This window comes from Marmota monax, unplaced genomic scaffold (assembly GCF_021218885.2).
Source record: "Marmota monax isolate L192 unplaced genomic scaffold, Marmota_monax_Labrador192_F-V1.1 WCK01_AAM20220418_F8-fsc00002, whole genome shotgun sequence".
In the NCBI taxonomy this organism is placed as follows: domain Eukaryota; kingdom Metazoa; phylum Chordata; class Mammalia; order Rodentia; family Sciuridae; genus Marmota; species Marmota monax.
In genome coordinates, this window is record NW_026693571.1 from 16,581,352 (window position 1) to 16,601,936 (window position 20,585).

Here is a 20,585-nt window from a genome sequence, read left to right on the forward strand (position 1 = left end):
AAGGAAAAAATGTAAAATATGATATGCAAAATTTATTAAAAGCATAGGTTGATACTAGTGAGATTTTAAACATTGAAATATTATGGTAATCATTTATAAGGGGGCAGTTCCAATCAAGTGGAGCTGAGGTGTGCTTGTGTTGATTTCCTAACCTGTGCCAATTAGGACAGCTTTATCGGATTTAATCTTCACAACCACTCTGCCTGGTAGGTGTTATTGTCCTTATTCCCCATGTTAGGAATTTGAGGCTTAGAGAAGCAAGAGTGACTTGCCAGAGGCAAGATGGAATGTTTCTCTTGCCCAGATTCCTTCCATGGTTCCTCTTTGGATAGAGTTCATACTTCCCAGGTTGAATGACAAGATCCTTATTATCTGTCCCTTGTTAATCTTTACAGCCACATCTCTTTTCATTCCTCACCTAGACTCCAAATTTACAGATCTTACTTTTACTTCCTAACATGCTACTCTTGTCTTCTGCTGTAAACAGTATTCATGTCCCTGCCATTCTGTGACTAATTCCTTTGCACTCTGTGGGTTTCAGCTCTAGTACCACACCCTTTAGGAAACTTCACTAAGTCCACACTGCCCATTGTATTGTTTATGCATTCAGATATTCAGCAAATACTTATTGAGGATTCCATATGTGTCAGGCACAATCCTAGGCACTAGAGATCTAGCAGTAAAAAGAGAGAGAGAAGAAAATCTCTGCTTTTATATAGTTTATACAGTATTATTACTCTTTATATTCAGATATTATTTTATCAAAGCACTGATTGTGTCTAAATTGTTCTGTTACATTCCTGGGACCTAATATAAAATGGGATATTTTAAGAATGTCATAGGTACCTAATATTTATAAAGTCAAGGTACAAATGAATGACATTGTTAATTTATAATTATCATATAGATGTCTAAGAACATTCTGTTTGGCCTCTGTTACTTTTTCACACTGATACATGTTATAATTTATTGCCTTAGGACTGTATTAATTCAGTGAACCTCCAATCAAAAGCACTACTGGATGCTCCATAGAGCTCCAAGATTTATCTTCTTGAACATTGTTGAGATGGTTCTTCTTGAAACACCTTGCGCTAGAATCTAAGACCCCTCATAATCTAATGCCACCTTTCTATTCTAATTTATGTCCTGCTGTTTCACATAGACCTTATAATCAATCATTTTTTTTTAAACTTTGAAATCCAGTTATGTTGGTTCATTTTCACTTTTCTACCTAGAGGTCTCTTCCATTCACTCTCAGTTTATTATAAGTTTATCAACACAGCAAGTCAGTTATTTTTCATTAAGTGACCTTGATGATGATAGTCAACCTTCATTTCCTTAATTTCTGATTTTGTGTAGGATTTTCTCTATATGAGCAGTATTCCAAAACGAGTTCTAAGCAGCACAGTCTACTCCCACCACACCCCTCACGCACACATGTACATTCGCATGGACACAGAAAGAAATCTTGCATGAAACTAAAGTACAAAAAAAAAGAAAGAAAGAAAGAAAGAAAGAAGTAGAGCTTCCTATATTAGTGACCCCTAACACTTCTCCTGTACCTCCAGGCCTGCAGAAGACATTTGCAGCCATTGTGGAACTGTAGCCACATTGGCCTTTGCTTGGTCTTGCTATTAATAAGCAAGGGGTAGGTTACAAACAATCAAGATGACTGCACAGAGAGGAAAATTGCTTACTCAGAAACTGAGGAAAAGAATCGCACTTGCCATGGCTACTCCAGCAAACAATTAAGATCCAGGTTTTTGTTTGTTTGTTTATTTGTTTCTGTCTTTTTGTACCCAGGATTAAACCCAGAGGCGCTCCACCACTGAGCCACATCCCCATCCCTTTTTATTTTGAGACAGAGTCTCATTAAGTTGCTTAAGGCCCCAGCCTCCTGAGCTGCTGAGATTACTGCCCTGCACCACCATGCCCAGAAAAGCCCCATGTTTTTCACTTCTGTCACTTGCTAAGAATCATTTGAGGGGGCCTGAGGAGTAGAGTCTGATTTTCTCTCTTCCTCTAGTTGAGATACTTTAAGTGCTAAGAAGCCTCTAGACTAAACACCTCTTACACTTCCGTAGTCATCTACAGTTCACATGTCTGTGGATGAGCCTCAGGGAAAAAAATGTGCGGTCAATGTCAGTGTCTCCTTAATGAAAGATCAGATTAACAGCATTGGTTGGAAGCCCCATTTGGTCCCTATCCATGTGTTTAAGATGGTATATTCTAAGCATGCTCTGTATTTCTGAAGGGAATTTGCATTTGTATCCCATTGTTATAAAATTACACATTTTAAAATTATTTTATATTCATATAGATTTGTCTTTTTATGAATTTGCAAACATAATAACTTTTTAAATATTTATAACACCAACTATATAGGAGATAAATAACAACTACCTACCCTTAAAGCTGAATAAAATATTCTAATTCATAGTTATTACTTAAGATTATAGAAATATTTTTTACTCTGTCATGAAATATATAAAATATCATGGCCTAAAATAAATCAAATATTTTAAAAAATATATATATTTCATATACATGACTAGTAACAAAGAAATACTGTTTTAAAAGATAGTCTTATATGTATTAAGAACATTCAGAAATTTTATTTATCATATATTAAACAGTGAATATGCAAGATGCAAAAATTTCTGCAAATTCAGTGAAGTGAATGTATGAGGAAAGGTGACTTAAAATTATAGGGTGTTATGAAACAAACTTTTTCCTTATAAAGAGCAATTTAATCAGTTATCAAACATGCGTTATGAACATGCTTTTTAATATTTATTTTGTTAAGGGATGGGATAAGAGTTGATTGACAATTTTGATTTGCCTTTTCAGCAATTCAAATGTATAACAAACATTCATCATTTTTAATTTATAAAACTTAAACTAAATTTGAAATTATGATTGCTAATGAATCACAAGTTATGATGAGTTATCAGCAGCTATTTTATATTTTCTAAACACCTACATTAATTTGCCATGATTACTCAGTGTAATGCTCTGTATGACATTTTAGACAAACATGGTTTTTGAATAATTTAATTAGATATTTGCTGTATGTAAAGAAACAAGTTGCATAAAACCTGATGTATGCTTAAATTGGAGATAAGCAAATACCGAAGTGTAAAAAATGTACAACTTTATAGATACAAGTATCAATATCAAGTTAGGAAACTGTGACCCAGCTTTGTTTCATAGACATACACAAAAATGATTCATATCACTGTAACATATACGAAGCTCCAAAAATAATGTGCCTTCTTCAGTTGAGTGAATATTAGTCCAGACATGGATATTTGAGATAATCTAATACAGGTTCCCAAATTTTAATTTTAAAAAATTACTAAAATTAACTATATTTATACTTTAACAATTATTTAAAAAGTGTGTGTGTGTGTGTGTGTGTGTATGATGCCTCTATTAAGAAATTGGATGGATGACAAACACTCAAAGAAATGACTTGCCCACAAAAGACTAACAAAAGACCCAAGGCTTGAATCCATAGTTTCTAACTGTGAGCCAGTGCCCAGAAGTTTCATGTTTCAATGATTTATTCTTTTTATTTTCAGATATTTAACAAGTTAAATATTTCTGGAATATCTATTTATTAGGATTTAGAAAAGGAAAGGAAAGATTAAAGAAAATTAGAATTAAGAAACAAGGTATTATTTTTGTCAGATTCAGTTTTTAAGGTAATACTTTAACTACTTTTCAGATTAATATGTTCTAACACTTCCGAGTTGTTCATGTTTTTTATTGCCTATTTAGTTTATTTATTATTACTTTTAAATTGATCCCTAATAATTATACATATTTATGGAGTATAATGTCATATATATACTTTAAATAACTTGTCAATTCAGAATTAAGAATTCAATTTCTAAATGCTACATATGACAAGGAAGCCTATATATTTTTACTGAAGAAGTGGTAGCTATAATCACTTTAATCTTGCATCCTATTAGGACTTACAAGTTTTAGCATAGCACTTACTAGCTTTGCTTATATACCAGTAGGCATAAAGAACTGACTACTTGAAAGTCACCTTTAGCTAAAGTCACCTTTGACTAATATTCCCACTGTCTGTAATTGCCAAATTAATAATGTATATGTGATCTTTAGAATTTAATATCATTAACTTACTTGCCTTGAGTTTTTAAAATATTAAAAACAATGTAGCTATCTAAATTGTCAAAATTGAGGAATGTCATGAAAAGAAAAAGAGATTATTTTTATCTTACTCAGAAGATTTTTCTTAATGGAGTTTTCCAGAAATTTAAAAAATGTATTTTATTTATTCATTCATTTATTTATTTTTTGGTGAAATGTCTTACATTTCTTCTACTTACTGTGTTACTTCCAGCTTCTAGAACATTTCTACCATTACACAGTCATGAACCAGAGTGGTCTTGTTAATGAGCTTTGCTAGAAAAGAAAATGAGACTAACTGGAATCTCATCATGGGCTACCCACTAAAAGATGGGTAATATCGCTAAAGCCATTTGGAAATATTTACTCCTAGAAAATGGAAATTATAGAGCATAAGACCTAGTCCATTTTATTTTAGCCTTAACAGTTTTTAATACATATAATAGCATATGTTAGGATAAAAAGTAAAGCAAACAATCCAAAACAGAACAAATTTTATGTGTTTTCCTTATGGCTACATTGAGTACAGATTTGTAGCTCCTGTATCTAAAGCTTGCAGAATATTCAAAATCTTTCTTAGGCAGATAATCTGTGAGACGACTGCTACATCTAACATTTCATATTGTACCACTACATTGCATGCACTAAAACTTTTTCTCCCTTATTTTATTTTTTTACAAAAAATTCTATAACATAAGTTTTGTTATGAGGCCCCTTATAGACGAAGCAGTTGAGGGCCTCCTACGAATAATAAATATATTGTCCCAATTACACAAGTGCTAATTTACACAGCAAGATGGTCCAAGCCTAAAAAATGTACTAAAAAAGAATAAAGCGTGAATATGCAAAGGAGAGGTTTGGGAAAAGCAAATTGGAAGAGCCCAAGCATTCCTTAGATAGTGACAGCTGCTTCAGCAAGAATGAATAGGAAATTAATTAAGAGAGAAACTAGAGCTTATTGTTTAAGGCAAAACAAGAGGAATATACATGCAAAACAAAAAAAAACTGATTTATGCAAATGTTGCAAAAATTTCTGAGCTAAGAGGTAGATGGATGATAGCAAAACTTTGTTATAACATTTCCTACGAGTCAGGTGTATTTTAAGTATTTAACTGATATTAATTGGTTTAGCTTTAATTCTTGGAGGAAGGTGCTGTTTTCCTATTTATGTTTGCAAAAGAGAAAACAAATTCAGAGAAGTTGGCTAACTTCTCCAGGGTCACTGGGCTGGTTGGGTGCTGGAGATTAGTTTGGAAGACCAGACTATCCAGCATCTGAGTCCCCGTTCTTAACTATTACATCCATACTGACTCTCCCCCAGATGACATAACACACCTGGGACAAAGCAAAAAGCTAGAACTGAGAGAATACGATTGCCAAACAAACAAGGCCTTAGAAATATAGCCTTGAAAGGCTCAAATTCAGAACAGTAAAATGTAGATTCACACCTCATATCTCATAGCAAGAATGAGATCTTCTTTAGGGTCCTGGTGGGTGTTCTTAGGGATCTGAAACTTAAGGTTAGTATTTTACAGAATGAAGAATATAATCGGTTTATTGATAATAACTTAAGTAGCTTCTACATACTAGCAAATTGATGTATGTTTGGTTAAAATTGTATCAACTCATAATGTTCATCGAATGCTCTTCATTAAAGATGACAATCACAAGTTTAGTGATCAGCATAATATAAATAAATCTACTTATGAAATAACCAGTAGTTTTTAGGAATGGTCGAATTTAGATAAATGGAGAATGATGATCAAATTTAATTATAAATAATGTATTACCATTGTCCATATTTATTATTATTTATCACAACCATAATGTGACTTATATAATTCCGCAATGGCATTTGAACTTGTAATAATTATGCATCTTTATTATAATGTGATTTTGCTTAAATGGAAAAATAGTGATAACAGTTGAAACAAATGCATTATTGTTCAATAAGTCAAGTTCCTCTGGTGAATAAAATGTTCTAATTCATCCAGTCTATGAAGGAAAATTTAACTACAAAAACAATCTCAATAGCAAGAATATTTATCTCTAAGAAAAAAATAACATAAACATAAGTTTCAATAATTTGCTTTCCATTGATTAGACTATACTGTGGTAGTAACCATGGTATTGTAAATTCTTGCTCCTTTTATTAAATAGTTAAAAAATACAGACTATCCTAATTTCTTTCTTTATAATTATGGTTACAAACTGATATTCCAGGTAATAATGAAGTATTTAGTACCAGATTGTTGTAAATTGTTATTATCTATTGTAATCTATAGTATATTCCAGTAATTTTTCGATTACCCTGTATTATTTCTTATTAACACTGGATAATAGATAATTTATTTATTTTTGTTAAACATATTTATAAATACAAAAATGATGAGATTTAAAATTATTACTGATCTGAACTGATGCTAATATTATATTATATATTTGATTTTATAGCCTTATTCTTAAAATTATTTTTAGTACATTTTAATTTAATTTGAATACTTTTCAATATTTTCCTACATAATCTTTAGTGACCTATTTAAGAATTTATCTAGTACATGTTTTAACAACTGAAAAATAACATTTATTATGGGAAAATAGTAATCATTTTGAAGTACACTTCTTTAGTGAATTAAAACCTTATTCTTTTGTTCTGTTTTTGTATACAGTTGATGGAGACTTCTGGTTATAACAAAGTATAATATGATTCCTGTGTAACCTTTATCTCAGTAATTACTTGACTTTAGAAGTCATACATTCTGTTAATGAACTGCACATACTGGTTCCGTGGTTTGTACTTGAATTTATCATATCCTGAAGGCTGCTTGAGGGGGATTGCCAGCAGGAGGAAATGGAAGGGTACTTTAGTACCCTCTGTGGTTATCCTCCAACACAATATCTGCACATAGAATCTCTCCCTGAAAAATTGCAGATTTGAGTAAAGAAAAAGTTATGGTAGATAGAGTATTCAAAAATCAAACCAATAGATTCAATAGGCTGATCCCCGTATGCTGAGAAATAGACATAATGTTAGTTCCTCGACATTAAGGATTTTATTGTCCAAGGAATATGTGACTATTAGGGGAAAAAATATGGGGTTAAAGCCAATGAAGCTAAATGTGGAGTGAAACTCAATAGTAAAAATTCCTTAGCAACTCAGAAACGTCTTTTCTAAAGGAAAATCTGTAATCTCTTAGTTTAGTATGAACTGGAATAACTTGTACAGGAAGTTATTCTACTTCATGCAAGACTTCCAAGATGATAAAACCAGTATTTTGGAGGAACTAAAAGGTCTTTACAGAAAAATAAATAATGAGTCAAAAATTAAAAGCAGTTGAATTCTAAGTCATGGTTCTGATACCATCTTGCCAAGCAATTTTTAAATGCTGGTCCATTAAAAATCTATTTTTATGTATAATTTATTTTTTATTGTTTGATAGTTTGGGGGCTTTCTTTTTTCAATTTCTTTTTTCTTTTTAACAATTTTCTGGAATTATATGACATCATAAAATTTTTGCTTATTGTCAAAAACAAGTTAAATTAATGCTGTTCTTTGGTAGATTTCCTTTCATATAGGCAAGTAAACAGGACCAAATATGTAAGTCTGTACACTGATTACAAGTTATTGTGAATGCTTTCATATGAAAGCATATATTTCACATTTTAGTTTTTATTCCCTTCTATTCAGGATGACAGTGTTATTGGAGACCTTTTCAAGTTATCAAGTATGTAGCAATTTTACTGGGACCTCATCATAGGGTCCTTAACCCTCTGTATTTTGGCTTATATTTTCTATTCGAATAATTTAATTGCCAATAGGAACATAGAAGCAGTAGAATTCTTTGAAAAATATTGTTATACTATAGATATTCTTATTTGCATATTTACTAAGTTAGTATACCTAGGACACATATAATATAATATAATTCATATTCTGGTATGGACCAGTTCTTCTCAATGACCATACATAATTCTCTGGTCAGGAAATGCAAGGCAAACATTTTGTCCTAGGTATTGTTAGCATTCCAACTTCTCATTCCTCCTTTGCCTGAGATCCTCTTCTTAAGGGTCTCTTTGTCTTCAACAAGCTAGTCATTATTTTCTCCACTTCATAGTGGCTGGTTTTAGAGACTCTTAGACTTGCCCTGTGATTCATTGTATATCACAAGAGCTTACTTAGCTGACTACGAGATCCCCCTTGTTACTCCCTTGCTCTTTCCTGTTTTTCTTTAGCACTACTTTGCTGTAGTCTGTAAAAGTTCTGAAATTCTGATTAATGACTCCCTGATAAGTACACTGCCCCCTAATCTCTAAATCCTCATTTGTGGTGAGTAGCTATATTACAAACACATACACAGACACGTTTATGTCTGTTTCTGTTTATATGTGAACCCCCTTAAGCGAATGATTTCAAAGCTTTAAAACTAGCTTTCTACCAAAGATATGGGGGGCAGGAGACTTTTGCCTTCTGTAAGAAATAAAAACCCATATTTTCTGAATGTTATTTTTATGTTTCATGCTTCAAAATTCAAAAAATAAATTCACTTAAGTCAAAAGTTGTTCACCTCATTCCAGTGTGAAATTGTTTCCAGTAAAGTTTTATTTAAACTGGTCCAGGAATTATGGAATAAGGAAAGCCATATAAAAGACAATTATGCCAAAGTAATGATTGCTTAAGTCATAGTTAGCAGTTGAGTATTTAGGCAGTATGTGTGTATTTCCTGATTGGAAGAGAGAATGTAAAAGCATTGCAGGATGCTGGCTACCCATGCCCCATTCAGTATATACAGTATGTTAGATTAGCCATACTCAGAACCACTGAGTCACCCAGGGGATGCACCAAGATATTACTGACCACTTTGCCACCTCCTCTTCAAATAGATTCATCTCTTCAGTGTGTTTGTTAGTTCTTACTTCTCCTATCAAAGGCAAAGGGAAAAGTTCTCTCAGGGAAAATAACCATTGTCTTGTGGTATCCTAGGTTGATAATGTACATAATTAGCAATGGCTAAGGAAAAAAAAACTTTTTATTTCAATGTCTTTACCATGTTAATTTTTTAAATGTCATGACTCTTTACTTTTCTGTAAAAAATATGCACAATATCTGTTGAACCTTGCCCACTAGCAGTGTTTCATTGGGAATGAGAAGCAAATAATGGGAATCATGGGAATGTGGTAAACCAGAATATGTTGATGAAGTGTGAGCTTGCTTTGAAGGCATAACAGAACTTATCATAACTTGTTTGACCTAGAGATGCTGTCAAAACTAAATGAAATAGAAGATTGTAGAACTTAGCTTTGGGGGAACTGGAAGCAGACAGCTTGCCTCACCAGCAGGTACTGGGCATGCTGTAGTTCTTTGGATATCACTGTGTTCACCCCTACAGGATGGAGGGTGGCGCCATGGTAAGTAGAAAACAGAGCCAGGCAGCCTTTCCTCTGGATCTCACTTTCCATCCTCTCGAGTACCAATGTATAGTGGTCATTTTCTTTCTGAAGTTTGATATCCAAAGAGTGACCTAAATTTCAGAATGTTATAATTATAAGTCCCTTAATTTATAATTAAAATACACAAGGTCCAAGCAATAACTACAATCAAATGCTGCAAAAAAATTTGTAATCCTTTTTATATGTTAAATTCTTCCCCCATAGACTCTATCAAATAATCACTTCATTATGATCATTTCACATAATAGTAAAAATCCTGATCTCACACTAACCTGGAATGAGCATGGAAAGAGTTTGCCTTTCTGATGTATATCTCTTCCACATCTAACTTATGAGCAAAACCATGCAAAAAGGCAAATGAGACCTATGTGTGCTTTGACAGATGCTCAGAAGTCCAGGTGTGTTTAGTCATTCGAACTAATCATCTAACAGCTTGGTAATAAATATGAATCCTTAGAGATACTGATTCAGGGCCCAGGAATTTTTAGTTTCAAAACTTGCCCAAGGGTATTCTGATGTAGAACTAAGTGAGGAAACTATCATAAAATGCATGGACGTCCTGCACTAGTCCCCAGTCTTACATTGTTGATTCCTGCAATTGAAAGACTTAAAATAGCTCCTATCTCAGATTTTAAGTTGAAGGCCTCTGGCTTCCACCAAAGCAAATTCCACAAACTTGTCCTCATCTCTAGCAATCTCAAGAGCCCCTCAAAATATCTAACTTCCTACTAAATGAGTTTTCAAAGTAACCATGTAATGGGCTCAGTGGAGGAATCCTCATATATTGTAGTGCTGGGGTAAAGTGAACAACACTGCAAGTTACCCACCCTAGTGGAGGCTATTCTCCAATGGGAAGAGACAGGGGAGAAACAGGCATGAAAATAAATCATCTAGGTAATTTCTGATAATGGTAAGTCGTGTGAAAAAGGTGTAAGACAAAACAATGTGATTTGTCTTAAAAATGATCATAAGGTGATCTTGAAAATCCTTATTTTTCAGGCAAGTTTTGAGTTTGTGTTTCCTTGAATTGGGCTTCAATTTTTAAAAATAATTATATGTGCAAATTATTTTCCTTTGCTGAACATTATTAAAAGTGGTTCTTACTATAAAAGCATGATTTCAGAACTCTGTGGCTGTTCTGTGGTTAAGTCTGTGATAATATGACAGTTATACAAGTAACTGGATTGTAGGCTATTTGTTTTCCATGCCTGGTTTGCATTAATTGCTCTTTGCTGTTTTATGTCATCAGACCAAGATCCAATAATTGCAGTCATCTTGTAAATCATTGAGATCTCTTATCACAAAGTTATTATAAGACAGAAAAAGAGCTCAATTTTCTGATTTTACAAAACTATATTAATGAATACGTTCTTTATATTCCAACTAAAAATAATATTATAATATTTTCATGGTCTAGAACCTATTTGTTTATTTTTTCTGGCTACCCAATTATGCTATGTTGTCAATTGCTAAAATCTTTTAATTCCTAAACTGCATTCTATAACCTGAATGGATGTCCTGGTATTTATGTCACTGACCTGGAGAAATAAAAAGTAATTATCATGGGATTTTCAGCTATGGAGAGCAATTGAAATGAAAGAGCCTATAACTCCAGGAACTCAGGAAGCTAAGACTGGAGGGATCACAAGTTCAAGTTCAGTCTCAGCAACTTAGTGAGGCCCTAAGCAACTCAGTGAGACCCTGTATCAAAAAAATTAAAAGGACTTTGGATGTGACTCAGTGGTAAATGGCCACGGGCTAAATCCCTGATTCAAGATAAAAAGAGAGACAGACAGACACACACACAGACACATAACACACACCAAGGGAGGTGTATAGGAAGGGAAGATGCTTTAAAATGTCTTGAGAATACCTTCCATCTCACATTCCTTCCAGCCACAAGCAGTAGAATACCATTCTTTCTGAGATCTGGACATTTTAAATGTGTCTCTTTGGAAATGCCACTTGATGTAACCTTTATCAGTTTCTTATCAAATTCCTGGAACCCTTCTAAGCTGGTTACTATATTAGCTCATTAAATCCTCACAGATAGCCTAATAAAGTAAGACCCCAATATCACCCCATTTTATAAAATAAATATGTTGCAGCTTAGAGAAAAAATCCCTTAGTAAGTGGTGCAGCAGGGATTGGAAGCTGAATGATCTGGTTTCAGAATCCAGGTCTAAATACTATATCATACTGTCTCAAAGATTTTGATAGAACCATTTTCACTTGTGAATATTTTAATAGTAGCGTAAAATGTGATTATTCAGGCAAAAGCCGTCATAAATATTACAAATAATGTTTGAAGTCTTGTCTCACATTGTCACCTGGCTTCATAGTTTCTTTGAGCCTTGCCCCCTAATCAGCCCTCATCCCTATAATAGGGATCCACTGTAGGAAGAGGGTCAGTGGCAAGACAGGCCAGAGCAGTCTGAGAAAGTGACTACTTCATGCTTTTCTTCCTGGAAGGTCCTTCCTTCACACTCTTAACTTACTGGACGACATGGAAAAAAAAAAGATTTCCAGCCAAACACCTTCTTTCTTTTGTAATTTTTGAAACATACACAACTGGTATCAAAATTCCCACAGCTTGAGAGAAATCAGTGCTTTTGTTAAGTAAACTGTACCAATTTATCCTTTTAAAGAATAAACCAGATGAGCTATTTTATTATTTGTTAGATAATAAGGTTTAGTTTTATCTCTTTAAAAATCACAGAACAAGGTAACCTAATGCAGTTTTTAAAATAGACATTTATTGTTATTACTTTAAGTTTTAAGATTTTCTTTTTTCCTTTTTGTTTTTGTAACTCCAAATGTAGTCATGAAAGTCTCCTCCAGAGGGGGCACTGGCATTTTTGCCTGGCAAATTTTGAACCATAATGCTCTTTATACTGTCCCCTTACTTAGGATATGACAAGAAAAGACTTGATGTATCTCAGAAATCATATTCCTTCAGGATAAGGATCCATTTGCAAAATGCTCAACTCTAAGAATAAAACAAATGTATACATTTATAAATATAATCTTCTAACCTGTGATATTATTTTTTTTAGTTGTAGTTGGACACAATACCTTTATTTTATTTATTTTTAATGTGGTTCTGAGGATCTGAACCCAGTGCCTCGCATGTGCTAGGCGTGTGTTCTACCACTGAGCCCCAGCCCCAGCCCTGTGATATTATTTTTAAAAGGAAAGAATATGTTTCTGATATTTCTACAGTGTACCTCATGCTCCAGGAAGGGAAGAAGCAATGTGATTGTTATCCACAAAAGGGGTTCATTAGTAGTTACAGCTTATGTTTTAGTGGACTAAGATTTTGAAGAAACACAGACACTCAAAAATAGAGCCCACCTGTACCTGTTGCAGGCTTAGAGAGTTTTGGTCCTTATTAGCTGTTCCTAAGTGGTAAAAACAGGAATTTGCACATTTTATTTCATTTATTGTTTTACAGTTGTTTCAACCATGGACTCTTTGGGCTCATTCTTATTACTGTCCACTTCTATCAGGCAAAAAAATGAGGTTAAAATATTTCAGTGACTTTCTTGTGATCGCAGTATCTGAGATAACATCCTTTGGCCTCCTGATTTCTTATTTGCTAATATGTTCATTCCATGAGCCTCTTGGTGCTGCATAAACCACCACATCGTGTTCATAATTCATATATAATATATTATGTGTATAACATATACACACACAATTATATATATAAAATACACATATTGAATATATTACACTGTGATGGTTGAAAAGAAAAGCTTTGAATGAAATAAATCTAAATTTAGGCACTGGATTGTTCATTATTTTTTAATTTTTTATTTGTTTTAATTAGTTATACATGACAGTAGAATGTACTTATATATATCATACATAGATGAAATATAATTTCTCATTTTTCTGAGTATGCATATTGTAGAATCACATTGGTCATACAGTCACGTATGTATATAAAGTAATAATGTCTGTTTGATTCTACTATCTTTCTTATCCCCACATCCCCTGCCTTCCCCTCCTTTCACTTGGATTGTTCATTTTTAATGGTCACATTGCCAAGATACATAATCTTTCTAAGGTACACTGTTTTCTCAGTTGTAATATTATTATAATATTGATTTTTGAAGGCTCTGAAAGTAGCAAATGAAATAATAAGTCCTGAGTAAATGATTTGAAAAAGGAGAGACTAAATGTTCTTTCAAGAATTTGTGTTTAAAAGAGATAAGAAATTAAAGAAGTATCAATTCCACTAATTTTTGGACTGTTTTTAATATTTTCTAATACACAATTTGCCTTTGTATAAACATCTGATAGTAGGATATATTTTATAAAAATACTATTTTATAACTTGAGTTTAATGCTTTTTTCTTAGTGGTGCATAAAATAATGTATGTTGTAATTGATTACATTTTATATTCAACAAAATATTGATTTTATGATACATTTCAAGATCTTCTGTTTTTTAAGAGGCAATGTGTACTGGCTATGCAGTCAGACCTCATTTTCAGATTATGCCAAATTCTCAAACACCTTTCTCCATCTCTTAATTATATATGAAAACATATCCCATGACATTGTTGAATTGAACTAGAAAATGTTAATGAAGTTCTTGACAGTGTTTCCTATAAAACTGTTAAATGCATAACAGTAATAGTTATTAGTATTATTATTATACATATTTTTCCAGTTAATTTGTAAAATAGTAGACTTCGATGGTAGAGCCAGGATTGCCACTAGCTAACTTGTGAATCTTGAACAATGTACTTAGCTTTTCTGTCTCGTTCTCCTGTTCTGCAAAATAATGTTTTGGCTAAAAATTAGCTGTAAGTTAATTATGGATCTACAATTTTGTGATCTAATTCTGATTCGTAACCTAATATGATCATAAAATAAATTTTACTTCTGTCTTTCAGTTTGTGGGGACATCCATGGACAATTCTTTGATTTGATGAAGCTCTTTGAAGTGGGAGGATCTCCTGCCAACACTCGCTACCTCTTCTTGGGGGACTATGTTGACAGAGGGTACTTCAGTATTGAAGTAAGTCCATAGCATTTCTTTTTTATTTTTATTATTAATATTTTAAATTTATATATGACAGCGGAATGCATTACAATTCTTATTCCACTTATAGAGCACAAATTTTTTATATCTCTGGTTGTATACAAAGTATATTCACACCAATTCATGTCTTCCTACATGTCCTTTGGATAATAATGTCCATCACATTCCACCATCATTTCTAACTCCATGCCCCCTCCTTTCTCCTCCCACGTCTCTACCCTATCTAGAGATCGACTATTCATCTTCTGCTCCCCCTTCCTATCCCACTATGAATCAGCCTCCTTATATCAGAGAAAACATTCAGAATTTTATTTTTGGGTTTGGCTAACTTCACTTAGCATTATCTTCTCTAACTCCATTCATTTACCTGCAAATGCCATGATTTTTTTCTCTTTTATTGCTGAGCAACATTCCATTGTGTATACATGCCACAAGGGCTAGGGATATAGCTCAGTTGGTCTGAACAAGGCCCTGAGTTCAAAAAAAATAAAGCACTACAAAAAAATAAATAAAAAATTACAAATCCTACTTTCAGTTGACCCCGATGTGCTTTTTAATGTGAATAAAACTGATTTGGAGTAAGATTTTTGCCTTTTGTACATTATTATACTTGCAAATTTGAAAAAAAAATTTACCTTAGTTTACAATAGATAATTCTATTTCCCATTCATTAAAAGAACTAATCAAAGTTGGTAAACAAGAGATGAATTAGCATGTTTATGGCTTATAAATGAGAGACAGTGTTACCTTTGTAAATTGGTAACAAAGTGCATACATATGGGGCTGTGCTTGGAATGTGTATTTGTGTGCATATGTGAGAATGCTCTATTTTGTCTTTCTTGGCACCTGTCATCTGACTAGAGTAATTTGTCAAACTGATTTAATAAAACAAAACAGATAACCTTTGAGTAGAAGTTCTTCTTCAGCCTCCCATCTGCATCTGCTTTACTTGAATAGAAAAGGCAAAGAGGACCTCGTTTCTTTAATGTTTGTTCTTCCTAGTGCCCTAATATGGTGTGTCATACACAGTAAAAGCTCAATAAATGCTTATTGAAAGAAATGGTTTGATATATAAATATAGCTTTAAAAATCAGAGTATACTAAATGACATTTTGTGTCTTTAAAAAAACATTAAAAAAGAAAACATGTGTTCCAAGGAAAAAATCAACTGTATAAAGGCCTCACACGAACATCTATATTCACAATCATATAAAAATGATTCTGTTTTAAAAATTTTATTATCATATTGATTTACTGAACAAGTATTTAATGTTGAAAAACATCACCCTCAAACAACTTTTACTTTAAAATCAAAGCAATTGTTTCTTAATTATTTGATTAACCTAAAGTCATTAATTCTCTTTATGTCCATCACCATTAGGTGTAGAAATATATATATATAGACACACATATATGTACATATGTAAAAAATACATACATGGTATTAGAACTAGGAAGAATATAGAGAAATGTAACATATATCCTTGATCTCTACAAACATAAATCTATACAGGAATATGTAAGTACAAAAATCTATATAGAATCCAAAGCCTAGAATAGGTCATTATTCATGGTTCAGTTATTTGAATGAGTTATTAAAAATTTTATGATAAAGGAGGAACAGAAAATAAGTGTTGATAGGATATAGAAAAATGAGAAAATAATGGGATGCAGCTCACTTAGGAACTGAATCAGAGAACAAGTAAGATTTTAGCTGGCAGGGAGATTGAGGTGAGCAAAGTACAGAGAAGACCTAGGTTAACCTCATAAGTCTTGGTCATGTTCTTGGGCTACTTGATCAACATAACCAGTAGGGAAGGGTGATTGAGTACAAATTTTGTAAAACTTTTATCTCACATTAGGATAAATATATTCAAGGAGAGACAACAACAAAAACAAAACAAAGCCCCCACATAATGGTCATTTGAAAATATAGAAGTCTATTTCTCTAGGAGAAGCCCATATGGACACACCAGGACTTGTGCGATCCTCCATAGTTCCCTGGAGCCAGCCTCTTTCTGCCTTGTTTCCCTGATGTTCATGGCCTCATTTCAAAGTAAACCTCTATGACCAGAGACAGCTTATAGTAGCTTCAATTCTTCTGTCTCCACAGTACATTCAGCAAGAATAAAAAGAAAATACGAGAAGGGTTTGCAGTCTTGTTTAAGGATGTTTCCCTAAAGTGGCACATATACCTCAACTTGTTTCTGATGGATGGGAATTTGCTGATATGACCACTGGTGATTCCAGGTTTGAGGGAAACAATGAGACACAGAAAAGAGCAAGGAGAGGTTAAGATTTCTGCCATTCCCCTTCAAATAGGGCTTCATAGAATATAAGTAAATAGTAAAATAATAAAAATATTTTAGTAGTTCTTAAAGTAATCTTACTAATCTAACATTTATATTGCTTCTAAGAAAGATTCCAAAGATAAATGAAATAGGTGGTCTGCATATTTCAAAGCTCACCTTCTAAGTGAGGAAATCCCGACACTTTTCTCTTAAGAGTGACTATTTTTATCAAATAATAGAGTACTATGCTGGAACTTTTGTTTTTCTTTACTATGGATTAAACCTAGGGGTGCTCTACCACTAAACAATAGCCCCAGCCTGTTTTATTTTTTATTTTGAGACAGGGTCTTGCTAAGTTGTCCAGGCTGGCCTGGAACATTGAATTCTCCTGCCTTAGCCTCCCAAGTGTCTACAGGTGTGTGCCATGGTGCCTGGCTGAAAAAAAAATTAATATCATAATATTTGTGGATTTTAACACCTTAGTTTGTATCCTTTTAAATATAAAGATTACAATAATGTTTCTTACTAAATTGATAATGAAGAAAAAGCACTAAATCTTGTGTTGCTTGAATAACAGCACAATTGGACTTTCTTATCTCATCAACTGTCTTTGGATTTTAATATTTCTTAACTTTCTGGATCTCTATTTACCTTTGACTTCTTTTTTTAATTGAAAAATGTAGGGTTCTGAATCTCTGGCCTCAAACCACTTGAAATGTCCTAAGCTTTTCTTAATTAAACCTTTTTTTAGCTCTGTTTTGTGTTTGTTTGTTTTTAATTTGAAAAGCAATAATCATTAACTTGTTTCCTCAATAGATTAGTCTACAGTTAATATAATATTTGAATCAAAAAGTATTTGCAATATTTTGTATAGTGCGTTTCTTTTAATAGTCAAACAAAAGATCAAGAGATCAAACAAAAGTTAGTGACATATCAAATGGGGAAATCAAGACATTTAAAAGTTCTGAGATGCATATACTAGAGCCTCCATCATCAAGCACTTTTTTAATTAAACTCCAAGGGTCTGAGAGTACAGCCCAAGCGACTTGCTACATACACACACAAAATGACCAACTGTATCAAAGTAAAATGATCCTTGTTGATTAGATGTCACTTTTGAGGGCACTTAAGAATGGTGCAATGATAGCAACATCATATTAAAATAGAACAGACATTTATATAAAGTATACTTACCAAAAATACTTCAGGGATATTTATTGTGGATTAAGGAAGCTGACACTGTTCACAGGCTATAAATGCTGCTGTTTTCATGGTATAAATTATCTCATTTATTCCTCAAGTTTTGAAAGTTACATGTAAATGCCTAAATTCCTTTCAGAAGTGCCTCAACTGAGGTTTAGAAAGGGCCACACACACAGTAAATGCCAATGCTAGGATTCAAAACCTGTCCTCTTACTACTATCCTACACCCTGGTCATAACATGTTCACCGGATGTACCACAGTGTAACACAAAAAATGCACACATCAGTAATGCAGAAAGGGATACACATTGTTGCACTTACCCATGAATGTACTAATATTCACACATATATAATCTGAAGGGCAAAGCATTAAATAGAAAATATTCTCTATGAGAATGGTATTGTTGGTTTAAGAAAAATCCTAAAATAAGAGCTTATTTTTAAAGTGTGTGTTATCCTAACAGGTTTCAAAAGGTTCTTGATTTATCTCAATAATTTAAGGCTACACTGCAGACATTGTTTGGCTATCTTTTGAGTAAAAAGGACCACTTAATTTAATTTTTATCAAATCAGCTTTGAAGGGTAGGTTCGAATTTCTAGTAGTTTCTGTTTGGTGTATTTACAGACTGGATGGAGATAATATACTCTGAGGAGCACATATAGCTCATTTTATGCGCTCTCCCCCTGCCTCCCCAATTTTCTCTCTTTGCCAAGATTAGAAATCATTTCCCACAAAGTTAGCCCCCAAACAAGCAAGCTTTTGAGTAGTGATGAAAGAGGTAATTTTGTTTTGAGTAATAATTTGCCTTACATCAAATATTCCTTTTTTGATGATTGCATTACACCACCTAATCTCTTTGATCAAGCATATGTGTATATATAGGTCCACCGGCTGAGTGTGTTTCTCTGCGAACACAGGGAAAAATTCAGAATTGCAAACAGAGGCACACACAGCCGTTTCCTTCCCTGTCGTTCATTAGACTCTCTTTCTAGCCCTTATGCGATACAGTGCCTTGGGCTTTGCAGGAAGCTGGCCCTGCCTGTTCCACTTACACTCAGATCCTAACCCAGGTCTCAAACATATTTAAGGGTGAAAAGTTATCCTGTTTATTAGCTGTGAACTCATAGACTAGAGTGAACCTCAGCAAGCCAGGCAATGCTCCGTTTTCTGCCTGAGAATAACGAGCAAGCAGCACAAGAGAGGATGTAGGTGACAGAGTGTTGCCACAGACATGAGGAAGAAATGTTCTGCTGTCTCATCTTATGAGGCATTGCTGTTCCCCTGGTACTTTTCTGTATGCATGTCAGACCAGGCAACCGATGTCTTAGAGAAGCTCACTTAACATTTCATGAGTTTGGATCTTGTCCCAAACAATGCACATCTTTAGATTCATTATTGTCCAGTAATGGAGGGGGAGCACTTTTGATTGGAACATTTCACAGCTCAGATAATAAATGAGTTGAGGGAGCTGATTAATATATAGCTAAAGCTGTGTGTTTTCTTTTTTATCTTCTTGTTTCCTCCTTCACATTTTCCTTTTCTGTCCTATGCAGTTTTTTTAAGAATAATGTTAAAAAGCATAAATTACAAAGCAAACCATTGCAATGTTATTTGTCAAAGCAACAACTTAATGAAGAAAATGATATCCTTAGTATTGCTTTGCTGGAGAAAATACAGAATTAGGAGAAAGCGATGTCTGTGACAGAAAAATAATCCAAAGATAAAGGATGCTTCATCTTTCATATTGAGTGACTCAGTTTACTTTAAATTGTAAATAGTTGTTTAATTAAGGGTAAGAATGAAAAGACTCAGTTCAGTTGATATGACTGGTACAACTCATTTACATCTCACTGTGTAGAAAAGCTAGCTAACATTGTGCTATTTCTACCTGAGCAATTAATTCAGTGAAAATTGTGTTCAGTTTACCATCTGATACCACATGGACAAAAATAACCATGATTTAACTAATTTTTATTTATCGTCATTGATTATGACAATTTCTTTTTACAAGAGACTGTAGTTCTTTCTTTTTTTTTCTTTCAAAAACTAATGTGCAGAATATTGGAACTTTAAATGGCAAAACAGTTGCTAGCCAGACAGTGTTGTGCTTGGCAGCTCTGTCCACCAGATGTGGAGGGCAAGGGCTGGCAGGGCTCCACTCCCCAGTCCACCCTTGCCCTTTCATTTGCCATGCTTTTTCTTCCATATTGCTGCATTTGTGGTTTAAGTCCGTGTTTGGGAAGGCACTTTATTCTTGCCACAGAGAAGGAGGAAATGAAATGTGAAAAGAGAACTTTCATTTTTGGAATATTTAAAGCCAACCATTTGGAAATTGAGTTATTATCCTTTTTTTTTTTCTTGCTTTCTTACTTTCTCTTTCCTTTCTTCTTTCCTCCCTCTCTTTATTCTTCTTCCTTCCTTC

At 33.4% G+C, this 20,585-nt stretch overlaps 1 protein-coding gene across 2 annotated transcripts in view; it reads left to right on the forward strand.

Annotated features, from left to right (window-relative positions):
• The window catches only part of Ppp3ca (protein phosphatase 3 catalytic subunit alpha), a 310,937-nt gene that overhangs the window by 214,187 nt on the left and 76,165 nt on the right, over positions 1–20,585 (forward strand). For both annotated transcript variants that reach the window (XM_058583828.1, XM_046458923.2), the window contains exon 3: positions 14,520–14,644. In XM_058583828.1, coding sequence (XP_058439811.1) covers positions 14,520–14,644 — 125 coding nt within the window. The remainder of the gene's footprint in view (positions 1–14,519; positions 14,645–20,585) is intronic.